Below are 23,086 nucleotides of genomic sequence, written 5' to 3'. Positions count from 1 at the left end.
GTGGAAAAATAGATAAAAACCTTCTAAGAAATCATAATTTTATTTAAATTTGTTTTTTTAAGGATTTTTTGAGACCTTGTAGAAATCAGACAGCTTTAAAAATTGGCCATAAAAAGCTGAAGTTTTGTCAGGCATTTGTCAATTTAAAAATGAGTCAGTTAGTGAAACTACCGAAAATGCCCTGCCGTAAAAATTTTGGAGAACCAAAGTATTTTAATCAGTCTTTCTGGAAACGAAAATTGATGATTTCCTGTGAGAGTATTTGAGGCATGTAAAACGACCGATAAAAGCTACCTTAAGCCATAGCTGTTTTCCACTTTCACAAATGTTTGTAACTTAAACTTTAAAGAAACAATGTTTTACCTGGTTGTTTGACATGATTTCGTAGAAATTTCCACTTACCTAAAAAGTGACCAAATTATAAGGAATGAATAGAAATCTGATAGCGTTCAAACGGCGGATCAGTATGATTTTTCGATTGTTTCAAATAATTTTTTTAAAAGCTTTTCTAAGCCTCATTTTTGGTTAATTCAGTTGGAAGACAGATTTTTTGGAAAACGTTCCTTCCGTTTTGTACAAAACTTCAAATTTCAATTTTAGTTTAATTTAAATCTCAATGTAAAATATTGAGTAGCTGAAAACGAATATCTGAAACAAATAGAGCAAGCTGACAAATGGAATATTTTAGTCTTTCACATTCGCTTTGTGGAAAGAACTTGGCAGGAAAAAAAAATGAAACTCAAGATCTTGACACGGCAAAGATGTTAGACAGACCTATAGAAACCATGTACAACCTGGAATAGGCTTTGGCAAATTAGAAGCTCGTTCTTAGAGTTTCTGAGTAGTATTGAACCTTTAAAAACTAAAAGGGATGCAAACACATTTCGGATTAACCGTACAATCCCCCAAAATCAATTTAGGGGGAAATATGAGTTTTTCATAAAGTAACTTTGAGTTTAGCCTAGATTCGTTCAAAATGACGGTATCATTTTAAAAAAATTAAAACAAATGCAAGTCCGCTTTAAAAATGCAAAAACCATTTTTATTCGTGCTTTTATATGAAAGGCATATTTCAATAAAAAGTTAATTTTCAGAAATCATACATGCTTTCTTTCATGCTTGGGGAGAGAATTGCATGGTAGGTCAATTAGGGGGGAGATTGTAATGTTGATCCTACATTTCTTACAATTTTTAAGGCTTCAAAATTACTTAGGTGCGGATAAAAAAGAGTTTTTATATCTGGTGAGCAATTATTTAAACATAAAGGAAAAATTCTGCTATTGCCAGACCTTCCAAGGTTTCTAAAGGTCTGTCTGATATCTTTTTCTTCTCATCTCACGGATTTAATTTTAATTTTGCTGCTTACAAAAGTCTTTTACCAAAACGAGTATGTAGCGCTACAATATACAATTTTTCAGCTTGATCAATTTTCAGGTTCGGATATTTAATTTCAGCTATTTTTCATTTATACAATTGACTGTATCTGCTGTAAAATTTGAAGTTGTATACAAAATATAAGGAATTTTTCATAAAAGCTGTATTTCAACAATTTCATCCAGAAAAAAAAATTGTTTGGTTGTTTGTTTTCTACCATATTGCATTTGATCATTTAAGTTCGATCAAGAATCACTGTCAAAACCGACACTTCAAAAAACACTCTGTGAGTGCTTTTTGTCAATGTTATATCTTCGAAAATTTGATGACTGCAGCCAACAAAAGTTTTATCATTGGGAGAGAGAATTCACAGAGTTCAAATGTTAATCAAAGATTACACTGATAAATGAGAAAGCTTAAAACCAATTGCCAAAAACGTTTTAAGCTTCTTTTTATTTGACTTAGCTTGGAGACTGCTTTTTTGGAAAACTTTGTATATGTTTTGTAGATAACGCCAGGTGTTGGGCAGAATAGCTCCAACGTTTGCTTGGATAAGTTTTTGTGGAAACGTTTTTTTTGGAAATACTCCTTGTAGTTGTTTAGGGCTAGAAAACTGAAAAGTTCAGTATACATGCTATTCAAAATACGGGAAATCAAGAAGCGTTATTTGTATGAAGCGTGTTTGTATTCAATTAAGGTTCCGAGTCAGAGGTGTGTCAAGTCGGAGAGTTGCCTTGCTCTTCACTGAAATTAATGTTTTGCGCTTGATATTATTTTACAAAAGTCCTTTTAAAACCAAAATGCCCTTTTTAACACACTACGCAAACCAGTTTTTGGTCCAAACATTCTAAAAAACACAAATGGCATTTTCCCCCAGAAACGGTCAACCCTATGTTAAAAAATCCATTTTTAGCTGACTACAACTACGTTTTTCCTAAAGGCGCTTATGCCTGTCGACTCTGTTTTTCAGGAGCACCGCCGAAAAGACGTAATTTTTCAATGTTGTTAGCGAAACCTTCCAAAAATGTCTAAATGCATTTAAAAATCGGCCGCCCTCTTCAAAATTTTTTTAGTTTTAACTCAACCTAATGAGTTGAACAAATGGAGTTTTGGACGTACCCTTTTGCGTGACATGAAGTGTAACAGGCCACCGCTCTAAAAGATAAGTAAAAAACTTGGCCCAATTTTTATTTGTTTCCTTTATTAACATGCCACCTTCAAATATCGCATCTGGAAAAATATAATAGTTATAGCTACCATTTTAAAACTACCATTTTAGAACATCGGAAATATTGGGTTTAAATTGAAAAATTGTTACTTGTCTTACCTGTTGTATACAAACACTTTGAAACAGACTTCAGTTTTGAAATACGTTTCTGCCTGATTTTTTCTCAATGAACGATAAATTATATGCATATGCGTTTTTCATCTTTTGTTGTCTGCAGGCTATTTTTTGTTACAGGCCGCAAAAAAATTTCGAAATATTTTTGGCGGTTCGAAGCAAACTCACCAAAACGTTTATTGAGCAAACAACACGCTTTAAACGAGTTACATTGCTGATTTAAGTTAAACGGCCGAAAAAATCTTTCATCCTTTTTTCATGAAAGTGAATTTGTGGTAGTATACAGACCAGCCGAAGTATCAACGAGCCGAGAATACGTAAGTGTTATGAAATAGTTATGTAGCAATCATGTAAAAGTTACAACAGTTATGCAAATTCATTCATATGATTCAAATTCTTGGCTGGTGTATATACTCCGCGCATTTTCGGTTGGTTCAAGCTTCGGCTGGTTTATTTACTCTCCAATTTCCACACTATTTCAAACTAGTTTTATTTTCAATTTCATTTTAATTCATTCTAAGTTTGCAGACATTTTTCAACCGTTTTGCGCAAAAATTTTGAAAGTATATTTTTCTAAAACTACTTGAAATTTGGTCTAATTTGTTGACCAGGTACTTGTGGCATTATTTTTAATTGATCTAAAGGGCTTAAATCTACCAATTTTAGGTTAAAATTTTGAGTCTGAGTTTTGCAAAATAAATTGCACTATTTTAATTTTGTTAAAATTGTATAAAACTTTTTTTTCACTTTTTCTCCAAAATTAACCCAATTTGCAAAAAAAAGTTGCGAAAAACGCGATTCAAATTTCAAATTTTGTATGTTTTGTTTTTAGTCTGATTCGAATAAGTAATAAATTTTAATTGAAATTACACTTAAGATTTTTATTCGCACCATTTTAGTATCGGCCAACCAGATTCAAGCATTTGAATATATTTTTCAAAAATCTAACAGATCAGTTGGGGTCGTATAACAGAACCAAAAATCTTTTTTTTTCACCCGAAAAGTGCCACGAAGTGTTGTAGAAAATCATGCAACTTTAAGTCCTTTTGGAAAATGCTTATAGAAATAGAAAAAACTTAACACTTTTGTAAACCTGAAAAAATGACAATGAAGTGATGTGAAAATTCGTAGTAAGTAGCGTAAAAACGAACATCCCTCAAAAAATTAAAAAGAGTTGTTTTTCTTGTATTTGTTGACCATCAGACAGCATTTATCAACTCCAATGAATATTCTTTATTATATCACAGTACAAAATTTGATGAACTTGGTGTAATTTGGGAACTTAGTTGCTTTCACAGCTCTGCAAGTCATTTATTATCATTGAAATAACAAATATAATACGCGAAATTGATATTTACCCTTTTGTTGAAATGGTTTAATAGACCACCGCTCTAAAACAAAATTAGTTAGGTGATTGCAATCGTTAATAATTTTTCATAAACCGACTTTTAAAAAAATAAACAATTTATTAAATGCCCGCTTAAAACAATTATAGACCTCCGCTCTAAAACAAGCAATGATAACTCACATGGCTTATGTTTAATCAACACAGTTTTTTAAAATTCATAAAATTTAAATTTGAAACCTATTCGTTTTGTATCCTAATACAGTGAGTTGTTTCGACCACTGACTTCTTCAGGTGTCTTTTAGCCAAGTCGTTTATACTTTTTTCCTAGCAAATTCAGATATCACAATTAATTAAGAAAAAAGATATATAATATATGGAGGTTCTTTCAGTCGTTAATAAGAATATCAAATTTTTTTCTCAGTGCTATGAAAACTGGTTTGAAAATTTCACTTTTTACTTCAATTTCGAACGATTCAAGCATGCAAGTAGGTTTTATAATAAAAAAATTGTGGAAAAATTCGTTTTACTTGAAGAACGCCATATTTTGAAGCTTCAGTTGGCTCTTTCTTGGAAAGTTTATTGAAGTTATCTAAAAGTTTTCGTCTTTCCTCTCATCACACCACGCACAAATTAGGGAACAAAGAAAAAAAATTATATGAATTTTATATGATTTTCGTTGGATTTTTATCTGCTGGCTACTCCTGTTGTAGCGTATTTCTGTCGTATGTATCCAATATACTGAAACGTGGGGACTGTAAAAATAGCAGATAAATAAAATAGCAGATAAATAAAATAGCATATAAATATAATAGCATAAAATATTGCTAGCGTTTCTATGCGTCGTTGCCTGCTTTTTTTTTCTCATCTCGAAGTTCTGAAAGAACGTTTGATATCATGGCTCTAAAAGAAAAATTGGAAGAACTTTTTGGCTTAGCCATTTAGTGGCTGGTGCATGACTTTTTAAAACCAATAGTGATAGTTTTTTAAATTAACTGAATAAAAGGTAGGAAAAATTGGTTGTTGTGCTCAATTATATTCAAATTACTGGTCTTTAAAAATTGAGATAGATAGCCGGCACATTTTTTGGGTACTACAGTACTTTTTCGACCACCGCGAATAATTTTTCGACCGTCGCGGCTAACTTTTTGACCGTCGCGACCGAAAGTCAATTTTTAAAAAGAACCAATTGCCATTCAGTTAAATGAAGCAATTTTTTGCTTCTTTTATAACAAAACCCTTGAAATATAAATTTTTTTCCAATTCGGCGACAGTCAGTGACAATTTGAAAAAGTTGCATATTTCTGCCGTTTTTATATTCGGCCAACATCAATATTCAGTCCCCGGAAATGTTTACTCTCTTTCCAAATTTTAGATTTCTGAAATCTGATTGGCTGATTTTTATTTTCGCGCAATTGGACCTTCGCGTATGAGGGATTCCACCTACAAGCAAGACCAAAATTGAATCAATTGAGCTATCTATCTCCACCCAACCCCCATTCTCGAGTGGGGGGGGGGGAAGATAGCTCAATAGGTACTTGAGGAATGTTCATAACCACTGGTAAATCGTTTTAATGTTATCGCATCATGAGCCAGATTTTTGGCCAATTCACAATGCCAAAGCACAAAAATTACTTACAGAGTGAAAAATAATCACCAAAACTGATGCATTTAAGGCCAATTTCGTTTTGTCTTAAAAGAAATTCAAAAAATGAACATTATTGATTTTGTACACTTTTAAGTTACTGTAGAGAAAAGTTAAACAATACTGCTCGTACCAAGGCGACGCCCTGAATGTCCCGACTGCCTTTGAAGGTCAATGAAGCAGTAATGACATGAAAAAATTTAATATAATAAAAATAAAATATTTGTGAAAATCATTCCTCCACACGCCATATAAAGTACAAAGTGATAAACTTCGCTCCTAGTAACAAATCAGTTATACAAATAAGCTTCCGTCAACGAATTTGGAACGATTTCTAAGTCGGATTAAATCTTCGCTTACGCGTTAATAGCTCGAAATATAACGCGCGCTAATTGTCCCAAATTGGCCAACATGACTTTACAAAAAACGAGCAGAGGTGAAATAATTTTTCAAATTTCAGCCCAAGGCGACGCCCTGAATGTCCCGACTGCCTTTGAAGGTCAATGAAGCAGTAATGACATGAAAAAATTTAATATAATAAAAATAAAATATTTGTGAAAATCATTCCTCCACACGCCATATAAAGTACAAAGTGATAAACTTCGCTCCTAGTAACAAATCAGTTATACAAATAAGCTTCCGTCAACGAATTTGGAACGATTTCTAAGTCGGATTAAATCTTCGCTTACGCGTTAATAGCTCGAAATATAACGCGCGCTAATTGTCCCAAATTGGCCAACATGACTTTACAAAAAACGAGCAGAGGTGAAATAATTTTTCAAATTTCAGCTCAAGGTAACAATACTTTTTGAATGATATAAATTCTTCAGTCAAAAATGTTTTTTTAAAAAGTCGAAATTTGTCCGAAGAAAAAAACCCACCCGAGCACAAATATTCCCTTAGTTTCGTTACGAAAGTCAGAACAAAATTTAGAGTGCCAACCCGGTTAACTTGTTTACCCGCACAAACAAAAATTTGCTTTTTGTTACTTCAATTTGTTACTTCAATAATGTTTCTTTGTGACTTCTTATTTTCTCGTTCAAAAGTGTTCTCGACACTCAGATAAAACAAACTTCAGTATGATTGCGTGCTCTGAAAACATCAACCATCTGTCTGCATTCGTAAATATCTTTTGTAGCGTTTTACCGTTTTTTCTTGGGAAGAGAAACGGGGGGGGGGGGGGGGATGTAGCTTGCTCAATTGATTTTCAAAATCCAGCCAAATTTCAACATTCAAAAATAATTCAACTGCCAAAAATAATGGAGTTCAGAATAACTCGAGACAACCAGGTCATGAGAAATGCCAAATGAAGGGTTTTGAGTGAATGAAAACTCTTTTGATTTGGTTCCAGTTGAGATACCAATCAATGCGTTGAGGAGCAACACAATTTGGTCAATTAAAAGTTATTTGGGAGCTTAATTATCTTTCACATTTCCAGGAAGACTCACCATGAAATTAATACACAAAAGTAAAACTTACCCTCTTGAAATAATTTAACAGACCGCCGCTCTGAAACAAAAACAAGTGGTTCTCAGTCATAATTGTAATGATTACAAAACGGCTTCCAAAAATATAAGCATTCGAATAATTATTTACCCGCTTCATGAAATGCAATAAACCGCCGGTCTAAAATGAAAACAGTTTTTTTGTCATTAATCTTAAAACTTCCCACATAAAACTTCCCAAAGTAAAAACGTTTAAATTATATTCACCCGCTTGAAGTACTTCAATAGACCGCCGCTCTGAAACAAAATTGGTTTGATATTTGTTATACTGTATTTTATTTACCAAAAAGTGTTCCAAAATTGTAAATGCGACTCTTATCTGTGAGAAAAAGTCAGTTGCTGTGTAAATAGCACAGAATTACCGACTCAAAGTGAAAAAGTGATCAAAAAAAGTTTTAACTTTTCTTTTCAAGGTGACATGATATGACTACTGCTTATAGCTCGCCCTGAAATCAAATTAATCAATCATTTATAAACTTTCGAGCGGAAATTTTTTCATGGTTGAAAGAAGAGACTACAGAATTAAAGACTCTGCTAAAGTCGTGTTTCAGCATCATAGATAAAATCTTCCAAGAACGCTAAAGTTAGTCCAGAAAACAACCAAAATGCCAATTTCCAAACCCAATTAGCAATTTTTAAAACACAAAAATGATTGCAGAATTTTTTTTTCTCACATTTGAGCTCGACGACATTTTCATGAATTTTTTTTTTTTGGCCAGAAACTATTTTTTCCATTCCCAGAACTACTTTAAAAAGCTATCCAGAGCATAAAATTGGTAATAAATAATCTTTCAAAATAACAATTAATTGAGCAATCCCCCCCCCCCCGTAATTCTACTGAATAAAAAACTGCCCCAATGATAAACTTTACACCTTTCTTTGAAAGATTGAACACTATTTTCATTCAGTTAGAATTGTCAAAAAGCGTAATACATTTTTATTCGCTCATGATTCTGTGCAGAAAAAAAAGCAAGGTTACAGAATGCAAATCAGTATCTACCACTAGCCAATCATTGCAAAAGTATTTCACGGCACGGAACTTTGAAATAGCTGGAAACGTCAGACAAGATAAAGATAAAATGGTAAAAATCGACTTAGACACGTTTGATTGAGTTTTAGCCAATTATTACTGCATGTTGGAGTGGCTGAAAATTTTGACAAATACTGATTAACTCGAGCTATACCTCCAAGGCCAATTTTAAGCGGAGCGGAGGTATGTGTACAAAGCGTCCACATCTTTGCAACTTTCAATTACAACTGAAAGTTCAGGTATATTGGTAAATTTTTGTAATTGGTAGTGCTGAAGTAAGCGGCCTTCAAAAGTTTTCTGGGTCTCTATGGCAGCAAAGTTTTGACAAAAAATCAATTTATGGGTGTGCGTGAAAAAAGCCGCTGTAACAAAAAGCCGATGTAGCTATAAGCCAAAAATTATATAATTTTCACAAAAATTTGAAGCATTAGAAAGAACTTTTTATATGATAGCAATTTCATATTTTTGGTTATCGCAGATAAATGCAATTATGGAACTTAAACAAGACTTTTTGGGAGTTATCTGGAAAATTTAGCAGTTTTTAATAGATAGCGCTTTCTAGCATTTTGACATTTTTTTTGAAAGCTTACTCAATTTGAAAAATTTGTTGTATTTTGTCCCTTTTCCACTCGCCTCCTTCTACTTTCAAGTCAACCTAAAAACTCTTTCAAAGGATTTTTTATTGAATTACCTTGTGACATTAAGCGTTTAGACATAATAACATGTAAAACAGTTATAAACATATAAGATTTGAAAAACAGGGTAAAATGGAGAAGATTCTTGTAAATCTTTTTAGTGGAGGTTAATTTGTTTCCAAAAATTGAAAAATTGCTCAAGTTCCGGTTGATTGTCCCATTTTGGTTCATTTTCAATTAGTTGCAGCGGTGCGACCACTTACCCCGCTGCGCTTCAATTCAAAACGAGTGCTATTAAGACTGTAAATTTTTATTTTGCCCGTTTTAGACTTGTCTTTTTGAAGTTGATAGTTTGATGACAAGGCGTGAAATAATTGTTTTAATTGGGGACACTTGGCCCCAGGCTGAGCGTTTTTTTGAGTCTGTCAATCAATCATCCATCACTTTATCAGGTTATTCTGCTAAAAAACTCAATTTTCACTTTTTATGCTAAAAGATTTGTTTGCTAAACGATCGGTCCCCAGTTGAAGCATAGTTTATTGCACTAGCGTCACAGTTTTTGGTGAACTAGTAGGTGACAGCTCTAGATGTTTTGTACATATTCAAGTGGATAATTGAAGAGGTGAGAACGAAGGCTGTTCTCATGATTGAGGGGATAAAAATTGAAAAAAGACTGCTCGTATGGCAGAGAAAAATTTCGCGCATAAATATTAACATTTTTTAAGAATTTCGCCACAATTTTTCAGACAAAATAAAACGTAAGCTTGCGTGACTTATTCCTAGGTGGAAAAAGTTCCAAAGACCATCAAGTGCCCCACCAACACAATGTTAGCAAGCCCCACAACAGTTTCAGCTAGCGCCACAGATACAATGTCGGCAGTGATTTTAATAAAAAATAAGCTTACAAGTCATAATCTTTGCAAGTCTAATTCGATTACATACCTTCTTGCTCATGCGATTTAGAAGTCCGCCCATCTGAAACATACAAATAACTATCTGAGAAACTTCATTTGACATGTCAACTCGAGGCAAATATTAACGCTCAAGTTTTATATTTCAATTTTTTTTTTCACAACTTCAAACTTTTGTAGTTTTTCCAAATTTGTTTTTAGTAGCACGGGAGTAAACGGACTGTAAATATTGAAATTGAAAACTATCATATCAATCCTCAAAATCAACCGATTAAAAAAATTGCCACATCCATAAATGTTCTGCATTTCCTCGAAAGACGGAACAAAAAAATCAATCAGTCAGAATTGCCAAAAAAAATAATAAATACCTCTTTGCTCAAGACTTTGCACAAAAAAAGAAAGCAAACTTACGAAATAAAAAATCTCTACTAGTAGCCAATCGATGCTTAATTATTTCACCGAAATAAATGGTAACGTATTACAACATAAAGATGAAATAGCAGAATATGACATAGACACAATTGTGTGATTTTTTGACAATAATTGCCGCATGCTGGAGTGCCTCTACGTCTCTCATGCTGGGGATTCCATAACTCTAGTTTATGCACAAGCCTGTAATCATGGAGCTTAAAAAAAACAATCACTGGGAATTATCTACAAAAATGTCACTGGAGAAGGAGCTTTATTTGAGTTATTCGTTCATTAAAGTTTTCAATTGATTGCTTTCAAAGATTTGAACAGTTCTTTAGTTAGGTCATTCACTTCGAAAAATTTTTTGCTCTCCCCCACCCCATTTTTGAGTTTGTTTTTTAAAATTTGTTTCAAAACTTTCATTATGCAATGAGGCTTGGCGTGGTGAACAAAGTAACAATTATGAACGTTAATTGTCTTCCATAATTAAATTCATAACCATTAAAACACGTAAGAAACAAAAAAATGGAGCATCTAGTAGGTGAAGGAGGAAAAAGAGCCTGCTCTTCTTCAAATTCAATAACGTAGAGGTATCATATTTTGGTCCTATAAGTTTGAAAAAATCTCAAAATTTTGGTTGGTTGGTTGAATCTTGGTTAATTGCTACGTCGTTTATTGCACTATCATCACATTTGTTGGTAAATTAGTAGACCAAGGCTCTAGATAACTTAATGTTCCGACTTTCGATAAGTTTTGTGCTCGGGGTGGGTTTTTTTATCTTCAGACAAATTTTGACTTTTTACCTAGCCATTTTTGACGGAGTTAAAATATATTATAGTTAAAATATATTAGGTATTGTTGTCCTGAGCTTCAATTTGAAAAGATATATCACCTGTGATCATTTTTTGTAAAGTTATGGGGGTTTAAGGGTTGCCATTTTGGCCAATTTGGGACAATTAACGCGCGATATATTTCGCGCTATTAATGCGTAAGTGGAGGTTTAATCCGTCTTAGAAATCATTCCAAATCGGTTGAAAGAAGCTTATTTGGCCATAATTAATTTGTTACAAGGAGCGAATTCTATTCTTTTGTAATTTATATGGCAAGTGGAGGATGATTTTCATAGAAAAAAATTCAAATTAAAAAAAAATTCATTTTTTTATTACATTTAATATGTTAATGATATTTATGTAATTACTGCTCCATAAACCTTACAAGGCAGTCGGAACATTCAGGGCTTCGCGCTGATATGAGCAGTCATGTCTACATTTAAGTGGCTAATTGAATCAGTGAGAATGGGGCTGTTCTCATGATCGAGGGGATACAACATGAAACACAATTGCTTGTATATCACTTCGATCCCCGAAATTCTACTGAATAAAAAACTGCCCCAATGATAATATTTACACCTTTCTTTGAAAGATTGAGCACTATTTTCATTCAATTAGAATTGTCAAAAAGCGTAATACATTTTTATTCGCTCATGATTCTGTGCAGAAAAAAAAGCAAGGTTACAGAATGCAAATCAGTATCTACCACTAGCCAATCATTGCAAAAGTATTTCACGGCACGGAACTTTGAAACAGCTGGAAACGTCAGACAAGATAAAGATAAAATGGTAAAAATCGACTTAGACACGTTTGATTGAGTTTTAGCCAACTATTACTGCATGTTGGAGTGGCTGAAAATTTTGACAAATACTGATTAACTGGAGCTATACCTCCAAGGCCAATTTTAAGCGGAGCGGAGGTATGTGTACAAAGCATCCACATCTTTGCAATGCTGCACAAAATTGATATTTTGGTCGTGTTTCATCATAGCATAGTCAATGTTTTTCAATCGCAAAAACATTGACTATGCTATGATCGTTTCAGCCAATTGATAGCTAACATTTTGGAATTGTAACACGACGAAATGTATTAAATTATTATCAAGTTTTTTTAATGCTCTCTGGAAGTTGTAATTTTTTGAAGTTGTAATCTAGATGCTGTTTTGTCAACCTCTCAAAATAGTTTCTGCTTTCTTTTCTGTGAGCTAACTGAAATGCATTTATTTTAATTGGACTGAAATTGCCAATTATCAGCTTACTTGAGACCAGCTTTTGACTAATTCGCCATTTATCAATTGCTGAAACAAATAGAAAAAATTAAGATCAACCTGCGCGTTGAGCAGAAAAGCAAAGAATACAGCTCCTGAATCCGGATGGAGCCCTGAATGCTTTGACGGGATTTTAGGTCCAATTTTAAAGCTTTGGTCGAAAAATTGATTAGAAAAAAAAGATGAAATTTTTGTTCCATGTTTCTTCATTTCAGCATCCCACACAATATGTAATCCAAAGATGTTTTTTCAGACATTCTTCGAATATTTATTTTAAGTAAATTATGAACGATTCAACCCACTGGTTAGGCGTGTTTAAAGAAAGCAATATACCGCGGGGTTAATATCCCTAAAGGCCAAAACAGCAAATTTCCAAACCCCATATTCTTACGAAAAAAGGATCACTGGTAAAAATTTTTACGTTTGAGTTCTTTACAATCTCTCAGATGCTCACAAAGTTGTACTCAACAAAAAGTTTAGTTAAAAAGCAAGAGTTGACTGAATCACCCAAAAACTATTATAAATTTAATTTTTGTCACTTTCTTTGAGAATTGAAGCAAACTAGATGAGATTCATCAACCACAGTCGAGCTTTTAATAGTAATATTTTGTACTAAAACGTTTAATTTGGATAGAACTTGAAATGGAAGGTAGTGATGAAAGGCAAATGAAAGGCCAACAGGGTAGGACGAACTGACACGTGACAATGATGAAACTTATATTGCTACAGTGGCAATGAATATCTGTGACAATGTTTGGTTGCAGCTAAAACGATACAACTGAAATTAGTAATTATTTTCCTTACAAAAAACTTCAAATAAAAAATTACAAAAAATCTGAAAAACAAACAATCAAAAATTTCATTCGACAAAAAACCAGCAATATATCAAAAAATAGCGATTTTTAGTTATTTCAATTCTTCTGCAAGATTTAAAATGCATTAAATATGTCATAACTTCTGAGTACTCTTGCTGCAAGTGAGACAAAAAAGACAAATATTTTAAAAAATTTATGGGCTCGCTTCTATAGCTATTTCGATTATAATAAGGTTGAGTCTTTAAACCACATACTGTAAACTTTTTTTAAAAAATTCAGCCCCCTTCCCCAATCACGAGGAAACATGTCAAGGTACAAGTCAGAAACACATCTAATATTTTTGCCCGCCACCTGATATTGGTCAAAATATTAGTTGGCGTTTTTAGGTTAAGAAATTGATGCATTTAACAACCTGACTGATTTCGGCGACAATAATGGTACTACCTGAAAGTTCTCGAAACAAAACAAACCACCTTAAATTATAAAAAACGGCTTCGCTCAATAAAAAACTCAAATTTCAATGTGGGGAAAATAATAGAAGCTGACTATGATGTGACAGCAGACAGGCTGCATAGCTTTTCATAGATTCTCCACGAATCGCCAAAACCACAGTTTTTTTAAATTAATATATTTGAATAAAGGAGTTAATTTTTGCAGAAAAAATGTCGAACTCTAAATAAAATTATACTACTGCAGAGAGCCACATTGCTAAGAGTAGATGGATTCTGTTTTTGAGAATTAATTCTAGAAAACAGTGAGTTAATACTTATATGTATTTTTTAATATAGGAAAAAGCCGGAAAAAACCTACCTTCATATTAAGTTTTTGGTTGGTTATTTGAAAAACAAAATGCTCAAGTTTTGACTATTCAAATAGATTTTTTTTTTCAAAATTATTTTGCGACTTTTATCAACCAAATTCAATGAAACGTCAACCAAATTCAATAAAACCATGCATTAAATCAAGAAATTTTACTTTTTTCCAGAGTAATTAAATCAGCACATAAATTAACAAGACTGCTCTTGTATAAAGACAAAACCTTGAATGTTCCGACCGCCTCCTAATCTGTATTGAGTAGTTGTTCGTACAAAACATTGAAAAACCATAAATTTAGACAAAACGAAACCCCGATAATAAAAATTTCAGCATTTCAAAATTGATGTGACCAATTAAATTGCCTCATTTTGGAAACATTTCAAATGCCAGATAAAATATTGCTACCAATAAATGATTCGCTTTACGCTTTTAGCATATAAATAAATCCTTCATAGGGCGCATAAATTAGTCCAAAACAGGATAAAATTGGCAATTTTCAAGCTCCCAGAAATTTAAAGCAAAATTGTTGAAAGTAGAATATCTTCTGAAATTTGAACTTTTGAATCAGGGAGTCAATTTTTCCATTGAACATGCATTTTTTGGTAAATTTTTTTTTCGATTTTCATAATTTGACTGAGTCATACAAAAAACCCTTCCACGAAGAATTATTCAGCACTTTTTCGAAAATTGGTACAACAAAATTTTTTGTTTCAGTTCAGGCGTCTAAGTTTTCCGGTTGCCCGGTATGCTGTCTTAAGTAATTTTTGGTTGAATATTTTATAAGAGGTTCAAAAAAAATTCAAAAGTAACTTTTTTTTCAAAATTCCATCATAATCAATGTAAAGTTCAAAACACTTTGAATCTGTAACACACATATAGGAGAAAAATAGCCTGCTTCATCTAAAATTCGCATCTAATAACAATCTTTTTATATTAAATAGTCGGATTCAACTCAATTTTGTATAAATTTTGAGCTGGATTACTCCGCCGCTTATAGAAGATTGAAAATTTTATGCGCATGATGATTTCCTGTGTGGTCCCTGTGTGGTTTGAACCCCTTTAACTTCCTTGACTTGAAAAACTTGTGTAAAAATTGAAAGTCGAAACTGGGCTGTATATGAAACACATACAAGACTGCTCGTATATCAGGGCAGAGCCCTGAATGTTCCGACTGTCCCCTATTTCACAGAAAAGAAAATAGTGACAACCTATAAATTTTGGACAAAATCAATCTGTCAAATGCTGTGTCGGACGAAATAAATACGACCAATCTGATTAGCTAACCTCAATTCAGTTTAGAACGATTTTGTTGTGCGGGATAAATGGCCGCGCATAATTAAAAATCGCGTTACACTCTGAACAATACGAAAAAATTCTTCAAAACGCGCATAATTTAGTCCAGAACATGGCCACTTTGGCAATTTTCAAACCCCCAGAACTTTACAAAAAATAATTGGAGGTAAGATGTTTTTTTTAGATTTGAACTCAGGAAGTCGATATCTTCAATAACGTAAAAAAACCTTTTGCCGAAAACTACTTTCGATCGGCAAAAAATGACTGAATAAAAAAAACCACACCGAGCATAAATGTTCCGTTTTCTTTGAAAGTCGGAACAATAATCGACAGTCGGAACAAAAATGTATTCCAATAAATTTGAGTGTCACATTAACACTTACTCGCTTGCCCGCCATAATGGGATAGAGCTGCATGAAAAATCATTTTAAAATTGTGCCAAAGTTATAAAGCAACATAATAATGTGGAAATCTTGGAATTTGTCAAATTATATATATTATGAAAATGTTCTCCTTCCAGTTCTCCTAACATGAAATATACAGAAATTGGCAAAATAATTAAGAATAATGTTAACATCGGGCATAATCTTGAAAATTTGGACTATTTTTAAGGCCTATTGAAGTTAATGCGAAAAAAAAAACATTTTGGAGTTTACAGTGTTACAAACAGATATAACAAAATTATCTGAATTAAGTATTTTTTGGAAGTTAACTTTTGGAGGAAATTCTGTGCTTTTAGCTATTTTGAGCTCAAGGCATTTCGTTCGATGTTTTTTTTTGTACAAAAAGTTGTCAAAACTATTCGATTGGTAAAGCTCTTCTGAGGCAAAACGACAAAATTAATTTTTAAATGACTCTTTTTGTTTATATAACAGTTTTTTCTTAACAAAGAAAGTGCAATTTCTAAGAGTTTAGTTTGCAATTTCATCAAATGGCTATCATTTAATTTCTGTAATCAAAACTTAGAAAAATTTATTAAATTGAGTCTAGTTGTTTCAGAATTAAGCCATGAAATTTCAGAATATAAATTTCCTATAAGTTTAATTCAAGTAAAGTCTCAAAGGTCTCAGGTGTTTGATAAGCAGTCACGAGTTATAAAGGCTGCAACTTTTGGTTTTCAACCAATGAAATGAACAAAAAGTTTTTCACGCTTCTACCAATTTTCTACAACTATTAGAGCTTCATGGTTGAAGTTTTGATATGTGATAATTGAAACTTTTTTTTGTTTTTAGGATAAAGCCAGATACAAAACCGTAAAAAGTTGTTTTAAAGGTTTCGCTTGGCCATTCAAGTACAAGGTGTCTGAGAGTTATTCTCAGAGCCAAAAAATTTCCATTAAAAGCAAAACCACTTTGGACATAAATATAATTATTGGAAAGTTAAGGATCTAAGCTAGGCCTTCAGATATGTTACTTCTTACTTGAAAAAGTTTCAAAAAACTTCAAAACTATTTCCGTTTTTCTGCTTTTTGCTGTTTTTTCAGAAAATTTTTGAATTTTCAGCCAATTTCTGTCTAGAAACGTAACAAGTTTTTGAGTTTTTCAAATGAAGGGAAACCTATATGAGGGCCTATATGATCTTTAGCTTTTTAATGAATACTGTTAAATCAAAAGTTTCAATTTGCTAATAGTGTTTAAAGTTTTTTCGAATCTGAGAGCACCTACCTAAGCGACCACATTTTTCACGCTTTTTATCTGCTATTCTCTGATAAATCGTTTCATCTATCACATGTCAAACTTTCAATCAAAAATCTCTAACTAAAAATTGCAAGTTCTATATCCCGTGATTGTTGTTAAATAAGTTTAAATTACATTTTCTAAAATACTTCGATCAAAATTTTGGCACAAAAAAAATTATACTCTGTTTGTCAAAATTTTTTTAAATTATCATCAAATATTGGACTGATTTTTACAACTAACCACATAAACTAAACAAGTAACTAGCAGTCTATTAATAAACCATTCAACTATCAATGAGCCGCATTTTTTTTACAACACTATATCAAATTGAAAAACAACATCAAGTTTGTATTTCCAAGAAATATACTTACGCGTTTGCCAGCCATGACAGGTTTAATCTATGATTCAAAAATTTCGGGCTCAATTTTGTTTTTATGTTTGAAAAACCCATGGTTTAGTTTTTCAATTTTCTGTAATTTTTTTATTGTTGTTTCTTCCCGTTGCAGCCAATTATTGTCCCTAATCGAGTCAAATACGTAAATGAGCGCAGTCTTTGTTGAAAGTGTTTAGTTGAATAACAATTGTTTTCAGAATTTTCAGAGATCATTGGCAATTTTCAATCAAAAAGATATCGATAAGAAAAAAACCACCTTGTTCAAACACATACTAACTTGTTAAAATAAATGAACGCTGATTTAGTACTAATTGTATGTGCTGTTATTGCAAGAGGAAAGGGGAGTTTGCGGCCAATTATCCTAATAATACCAAAAAACTACATTGGAAATTTAAGCAAGAAATTACGCTTGCCTTGCATATAGCTTCCCTATCAAACAACAGACAAGAATAGAGGAACAAAAAGCTATTTGATCAGTATTATATCATTGTAAAAATTTATTCATTATGATCAGTTTGATAACATTGTACAAAATCGTTCATTGTGTACTAATTTTTTATTATCATCCCGGGTTGACCTCCGTACACCGAAAATGCTTATCATACAATTCCATACATCAAGTGTGTGGGAAAATGCTTGTCATACAATTTTCATACAATTTCTAAAACTGGTTGAAAACTGGTATAAACTTATTTCTGTGGCTGTTTGATTCTAATAAAACAATCTGGTGATAAACAACTGAGGTTTCCGTTTTTTGAAAAAAATGCTTATCATACAATTCCCATATATGGAAATTGTATGACTGGCATTTTTTTGATGGCGACACAAAAAATTTTTCAAGTAATTTTGAAAATTTGGCCCAAAATTTTTTTTTTTCAACCGCAAATCGATTTTCGTACGCAAACAAACATTTTTCGAAAAAAAAAATTTGCATGCAAAATTTAATATTTTGTGTGCATAACGTAGTCCTGGATACGATAAAATTGGCTTTTATTTTCTTTTCACTTAATTTTTTTTTTCAAAAACGCTGAAAATTCCTCTTTCTTGGTGATAAAAAACTGAGGTTTCCGTTTTTTGAAAAAAATGCTTATCATACAATTCCCATATATAGAAATTGTATGACTGGCATTTTTTTGATGGCGACACAAAAAATTTTTTTTAAGTAATTTTGAAAATTTGGCCCAAAAATTTTTTTGTTTTTTTTTTCAACCGCAAATCGATTTTCGTACGCAAACAAACATTTTTCGAAAAAAAAATTTTGCATGCAAAATTTAATATTTTGTGTGCATAACGTAGTCCTGGATACGATAAAATTGGCTTTTATTTTCTTTTCACTTATTTTTTTTTTCAAAAACGCTGAAAATTCCTCTTTCTTTTGTATGGGGTGTTAATGTACGCCCTGATCATTGTATGATAATTTGAAAATTCACAAATTTAATATAATCATTATTAAAAAATTTTGCCAAAAAATAAAAGTTTGTTACTTTTGTTATATCAATTGTGAAAGACAGCCAAATTCAGGTCGTTTTCTATGCATTGTAAATGCAAGACCGTCCAACCTTTGGTGCTTTGAGTAACCAAGGTCTTTTCAGAAAATAAATTTAGAAAGAAAAAATCAAAATTTTTGGTTTATGGGAAAACACCTATCATACAATTTTCATATATGGAAAAATGCTTGTCATAGAGTTTTCATACAATTTTCTGTACGTATGAAATTGTATGACAAGAAGTTTCTCATATATGGAAATTGTATGAAAGAAGTTTTGGTCAACCCGGGATATATAAATCATGTACAAATTTGTAGAGCCGAAAAAAATTACAGTGCCCTTGTTAATCAAGGTAGGTTTCCTTACAAGATCTTGTAAAGTTCTTGCAAATGAAGGCTATCGTACCAGATCTTGCAAGGTGGAGGTCATTTTGCAAGATCTTGCGAGAGTGAGGTTATCTTGCAAGATTCTCTCAAAATCTTGCAAAATATTCTGTATGAAAAATTTTCACAAATATTTATTTTGAGCGCCAGAAAAACATCATGGAGATACATGGATCTTCATGATGAATTTCTGACGATCAAAATATTTTTTTTGTGAATTTTTTTAAAGTAAGTTATCTTTCAAGATGTTGAAGATGACCTGAACGTTTTTAAAACTTGGTCAATCTAGTTTTTTTATTCAAACTTAATTTCAGCACTTTTTGTGACTGCAGTCGAATTGCTATTCCAATACGGTCGCAAAAAATTCTGCATTTAAGTTATTAAAACAATATGTTGACCATGTTTGAAAAATTTTCATTTATCTGCTCATTTTTCCGCTTTTGCAATGTCAGAAGTTTCAGGATCTGGTTGTAATTTATGCATTTCGAGATAACGATTCGAAAACATATTTTTTGATTGTTTTTCAAATAATTCATCTAATTTTCATCTCCTGTGATTGAATTTCAACTTTTCGTTTTTTATGTCTCAATTTTGATTAATTGAGTCAATAAGCTTGAGATATTTTTTATGTTATGTTTTCATAAAAACCATGAACAATAATGTTCATTTTTTATGCAGTTATAATTTAGCAATTTTTTCTTTTCTTTTTGTTTAATTTTTATGTTGCCACTACATGTTATTTAAATGTTACCACTACTTCCAACAAAAACGCCAAACCCAAACGCTATCGGTCTTCGCGTGTAGACTTTTTTTCTCACAAAAATCATATGTTAAAAGATCTTGCTTATAAAATGATTAGCTTTAAAGGAGGTTATCCCACAAGATTTTGCAAGAATAATGGAAGATGTTTTAAAGAGATGCTTAGTCTTCTCTTTAAAAGATCTTGCAAGATACCATCCCTTGATCTATTAGGGGCTACAAAATGATTAGATCTATTTTCAAATCTGTTTAATTTTTGGGTGTCATGACTATTTGCGTCAATGTTCTGAGGAATTACTCAAAGTTTATGATAACTCAATCTATTACACTTATTTTAAATCAAATAATTCATTTCATTGAACTATTATATTTCTTCTAAACATCAATCGGACACAAGGGGTTCACTTATTTTGGCCGCAACAAATGGAGCATATGCATTAATCTAAACTCACACGTTTTCCCGCCATGATAGGTTTAGGCTATTAAAAAAGGTTAAAATCAACATCTTTTGAATTCTTAGAATATCACCCTCTGGATTTCAATAACAATTGTTTTCAGAATTTTCAGAGATCATTGGCAATTTTCAATCAAAAAGATATCGATAAGAAAAAAACCACCTTGTTCAAACACATACTAACTTGTTAAAATAAATGAACGCTGATTTAGTACTAATTGTATGTGCTGTTATTGCAAGAGGAAAGGGGAGTTTGCGGCCAATTATCCTAATAATACCAAAAAACTACATTGGAAATTTAAGCAAGAAATTACGCTTGCCTTGCATATAGCTTCCCTATCAAACAACAGACAAGAATAGAGGAACAAAAAGCTATTTGATCAGTATTATATCATTGTAAAAATTTATTCATTATGATCAGTTTGATAACATTGTACAAAATCGTTCATTGTGTACTAATTTTTTATTATCATCCCGGGTTGACCTCCGTACACCGAAAATGCTTATCATACAATTCCATACATCAAGTGTGTGGGAAAATGCTTGTCATACAATTTTCATACAATTTCTAAAACTGGTTGAAAACTGGTATAAACTTATTTCTGTGGCTGTTTGATTCTAATAAAACAATCTGGTGATAAACAACTGAGGTTTCCGTTTTTTGAAAAAAATGCTTATCATACAATTCCCATATATGGAAATTGTATGACTGGCATTTTTTTGATGGCGACACAAAAAATTTTTCAAGTAATTTTGAAAATTTGGCCCAAAATTTTTTTTTTTTCAACCGCAAATCGATTTTCGTACGCAAACAAACATTTTTCGAAAAAAAAAATTTGCATGCAAAATTTAATATTTTGTGTGCATAACGTAGTCCTGGATACGATAAAATTGGCTTTTATTTTCTTTTCACTTAATTTTTTTTTTCAAAAACGCTGAAAATTCCTCTTTCTTGGTGATAAAAAACTGAGGTTTCCGTTTTTTGAAAAAAATGCTTATCATACAATTCCCATATATAGAAATTGTATGACTGGCATTTTTTTGATGGCGACACAAAAAATTTTTTTTAAGTAATTTTGAAAATTTGGCCCAAAAATTTTTTTGTTTTTTTTTTCAACCGCAAATCGATTTTCGTACGCAAACAAACATTTTTCGAAAAAAAAATTTTGCATGCAAAATTTAATATTTTGTGTGCATAACGTAGTCCTGGATACGATAAAATTGGCTTTTATTTTCTTTTCACTTATTTTTTTTTTCAAAAACGCTGAAAATTCCTCTTTCTTTTGTATGGGGTGTTAATGTACGCCCTGATCATTGTATGATAATTTGAAAATTCACAAATTTAATATAATCATTATTAAAAAATTTTGCCAAAAAATAAAAGTTTGTTACTTTTGTTATATCAATTGTGAAAGACAGCCAAATTCAGGTCGTTTTCTATGCATTGTAAATGCAAGACCGTCCAACCTTTGGTGCTTTGAGTAACCAAGGTCTTTTCAGAAAATAAATTTAGAAAGAAAAAATCAAAATTTTTGGTTTATGGGAAAACACCTATCATACAATTTTCATATATGGAAAAATGCTTGTCATAGAGTTTTCATACAATTTTCTGTACGTATGAAATTGTATGACAAGAAGTTTCTCATATATGGAAATTGTATGAAAGAAGTTTTGGTCAACCCGGGATATATAAATCATGTACAAATTTGTAGAGCCGAAAAAAATTACAGTGCCCTTGTTAATCAAGGTAGGTTTCCTTACAAGATCTTGTAAAGTTCTTGCAAATGAAGGCTATCGTACCAGATCTTGCAAGGTGGAGGTCATTTTGCAAGATCTTGCGAGAGTGAGGTTATCTTGCAAGATTCTCTCAAAATCTTGCAAAATATTCTGTATGAAAAATTTTCACAAATATTTATTTTGAGCGCCAGAAAAACATCATGGAGATACATGGATCTTCATGATGAATTTCTGACGATCAAAATATTTTTTTTGTGAATTTTTTTAAAGTAAGTTATCTTTCAAGATGTTGAAGATGACCTGAACGTTTTTAAAACTTGGTCAATCTAGTTTTTTTATTCAAACTTAATTTCAGCACTTTTTGTGACTGCAGTCGAATTGCTATTCCAATACGGTCGCAAAAAATTCTGCATTTAAGTTATTAAAACAATATGTTGACCATGTTTGAAAAATTTTCATTTATCTGCTCATTTTTCCGCTTTTGCAATGTCAGAAGTTTCAGGATCTGGTTGTAATTTATGCATTTCGAGATAACGATTCGAAAACATATTTTTTGATTGTTTTTCAAATAATTCATCTAATTTTCATCTCCTGTGATTGAATTTCAACTTTTCGTTTTTTATGTCTCAATTTTGATTAATTGAGTCAATAAGCTTGAGATATTTTTTATGTTATGTTTTCATAAAAACCATGAACAATAATGTTCATTTTTTATGCAGTTATAATTTAGCAATTTTTTCTTTTCTTTTTGTTTAATTTTTATGTTGCCACTACATGTTATTTAAATGTTACCACTACTTCCAACAAAAACGCCAAACCCAAACGCTATCGGTCTTCGCGTGTAGACTTTTTTTCTCACAAAAATCATATGTTAAAAGATCTTGCTTATAAAATGATTAGCTTTAAAGGAGGTTATCCCACAAGATTTTGCAAGAATAATGGAAGATGTTTTAAAGAGATGCTTAGTCTTCTCT

The 23,086-nt window shown here is 31.8% G+C and overlaps 1 protein-coding gene across 15 annotated transcripts in view; it reads right to left on the bottom strand.

Annotated features, from left to right (window-relative positions):
• Positions 1-23,086, bottom strand: part of LOC134854085 (uncharacterized) — a 45,566-nt gene that overhangs the window by 9,792 nt on the left and 12,688 nt on the right. For 2 of the 15 annotated variants that reach the window (XM_063870159.1, XM_063870162.1), the window contains 9 exons: positions 17,270-17,296; positions 15,603-15,629; positions 9,819-9,851; positions 7,419-7,448; positions 7,303-7,332; positions 7,186-7,215; positions 4,075-4,107; positions 2,494-2,529; positions 364-402 (listed from right to left, as the gene is read on the bottom strand). In XM_063870159.1, coding sequence (XP_063726229.1) covers positions 364-402; positions 2,494-2,529; positions 4,075-4,107; positions 7,186-7,215; positions 7,303-7,332; positions 7,419-7,448; positions 9,819-9,851; positions 15,603-15,629; positions 17,270-17,296 — 285 coding nt within the window. Of the gene's footprint in view, positions 1-363; positions 403-2,493; positions 2,530-4,074; positions 4,108-7,185; positions 7,216-7,302; positions 7,333-7,418; positions 7,449-9,818; positions 9,852-15,602; positions 15,630-17,269; positions 17,297-20,373; positions 20,401-23,086 lie in introns of all 15 variants that reach the window. The other 13 variants (XM_063870166.1, XM_063870171.1, XM_063870170.1 and 10 more) reach the window with 10 other exon arrangements.

Source organism: Symsagittifera roscoffensis, chromosome 9 (genome assembly GCF_963678635.1).
Source record: "Symsagittifera roscoffensis chromosome 9, txSymRosc1.1, whole genome shotgun sequence".
Lineage (NCBI taxonomy): Eukaryota > Metazoa > Xenacoelomorpha > Acoela > Convolutidae > Symsagittifera > Symsagittifera roscoffensis.
This window is presented reverse-complemented; position numbering and strand designations above follow the sequence as displayed.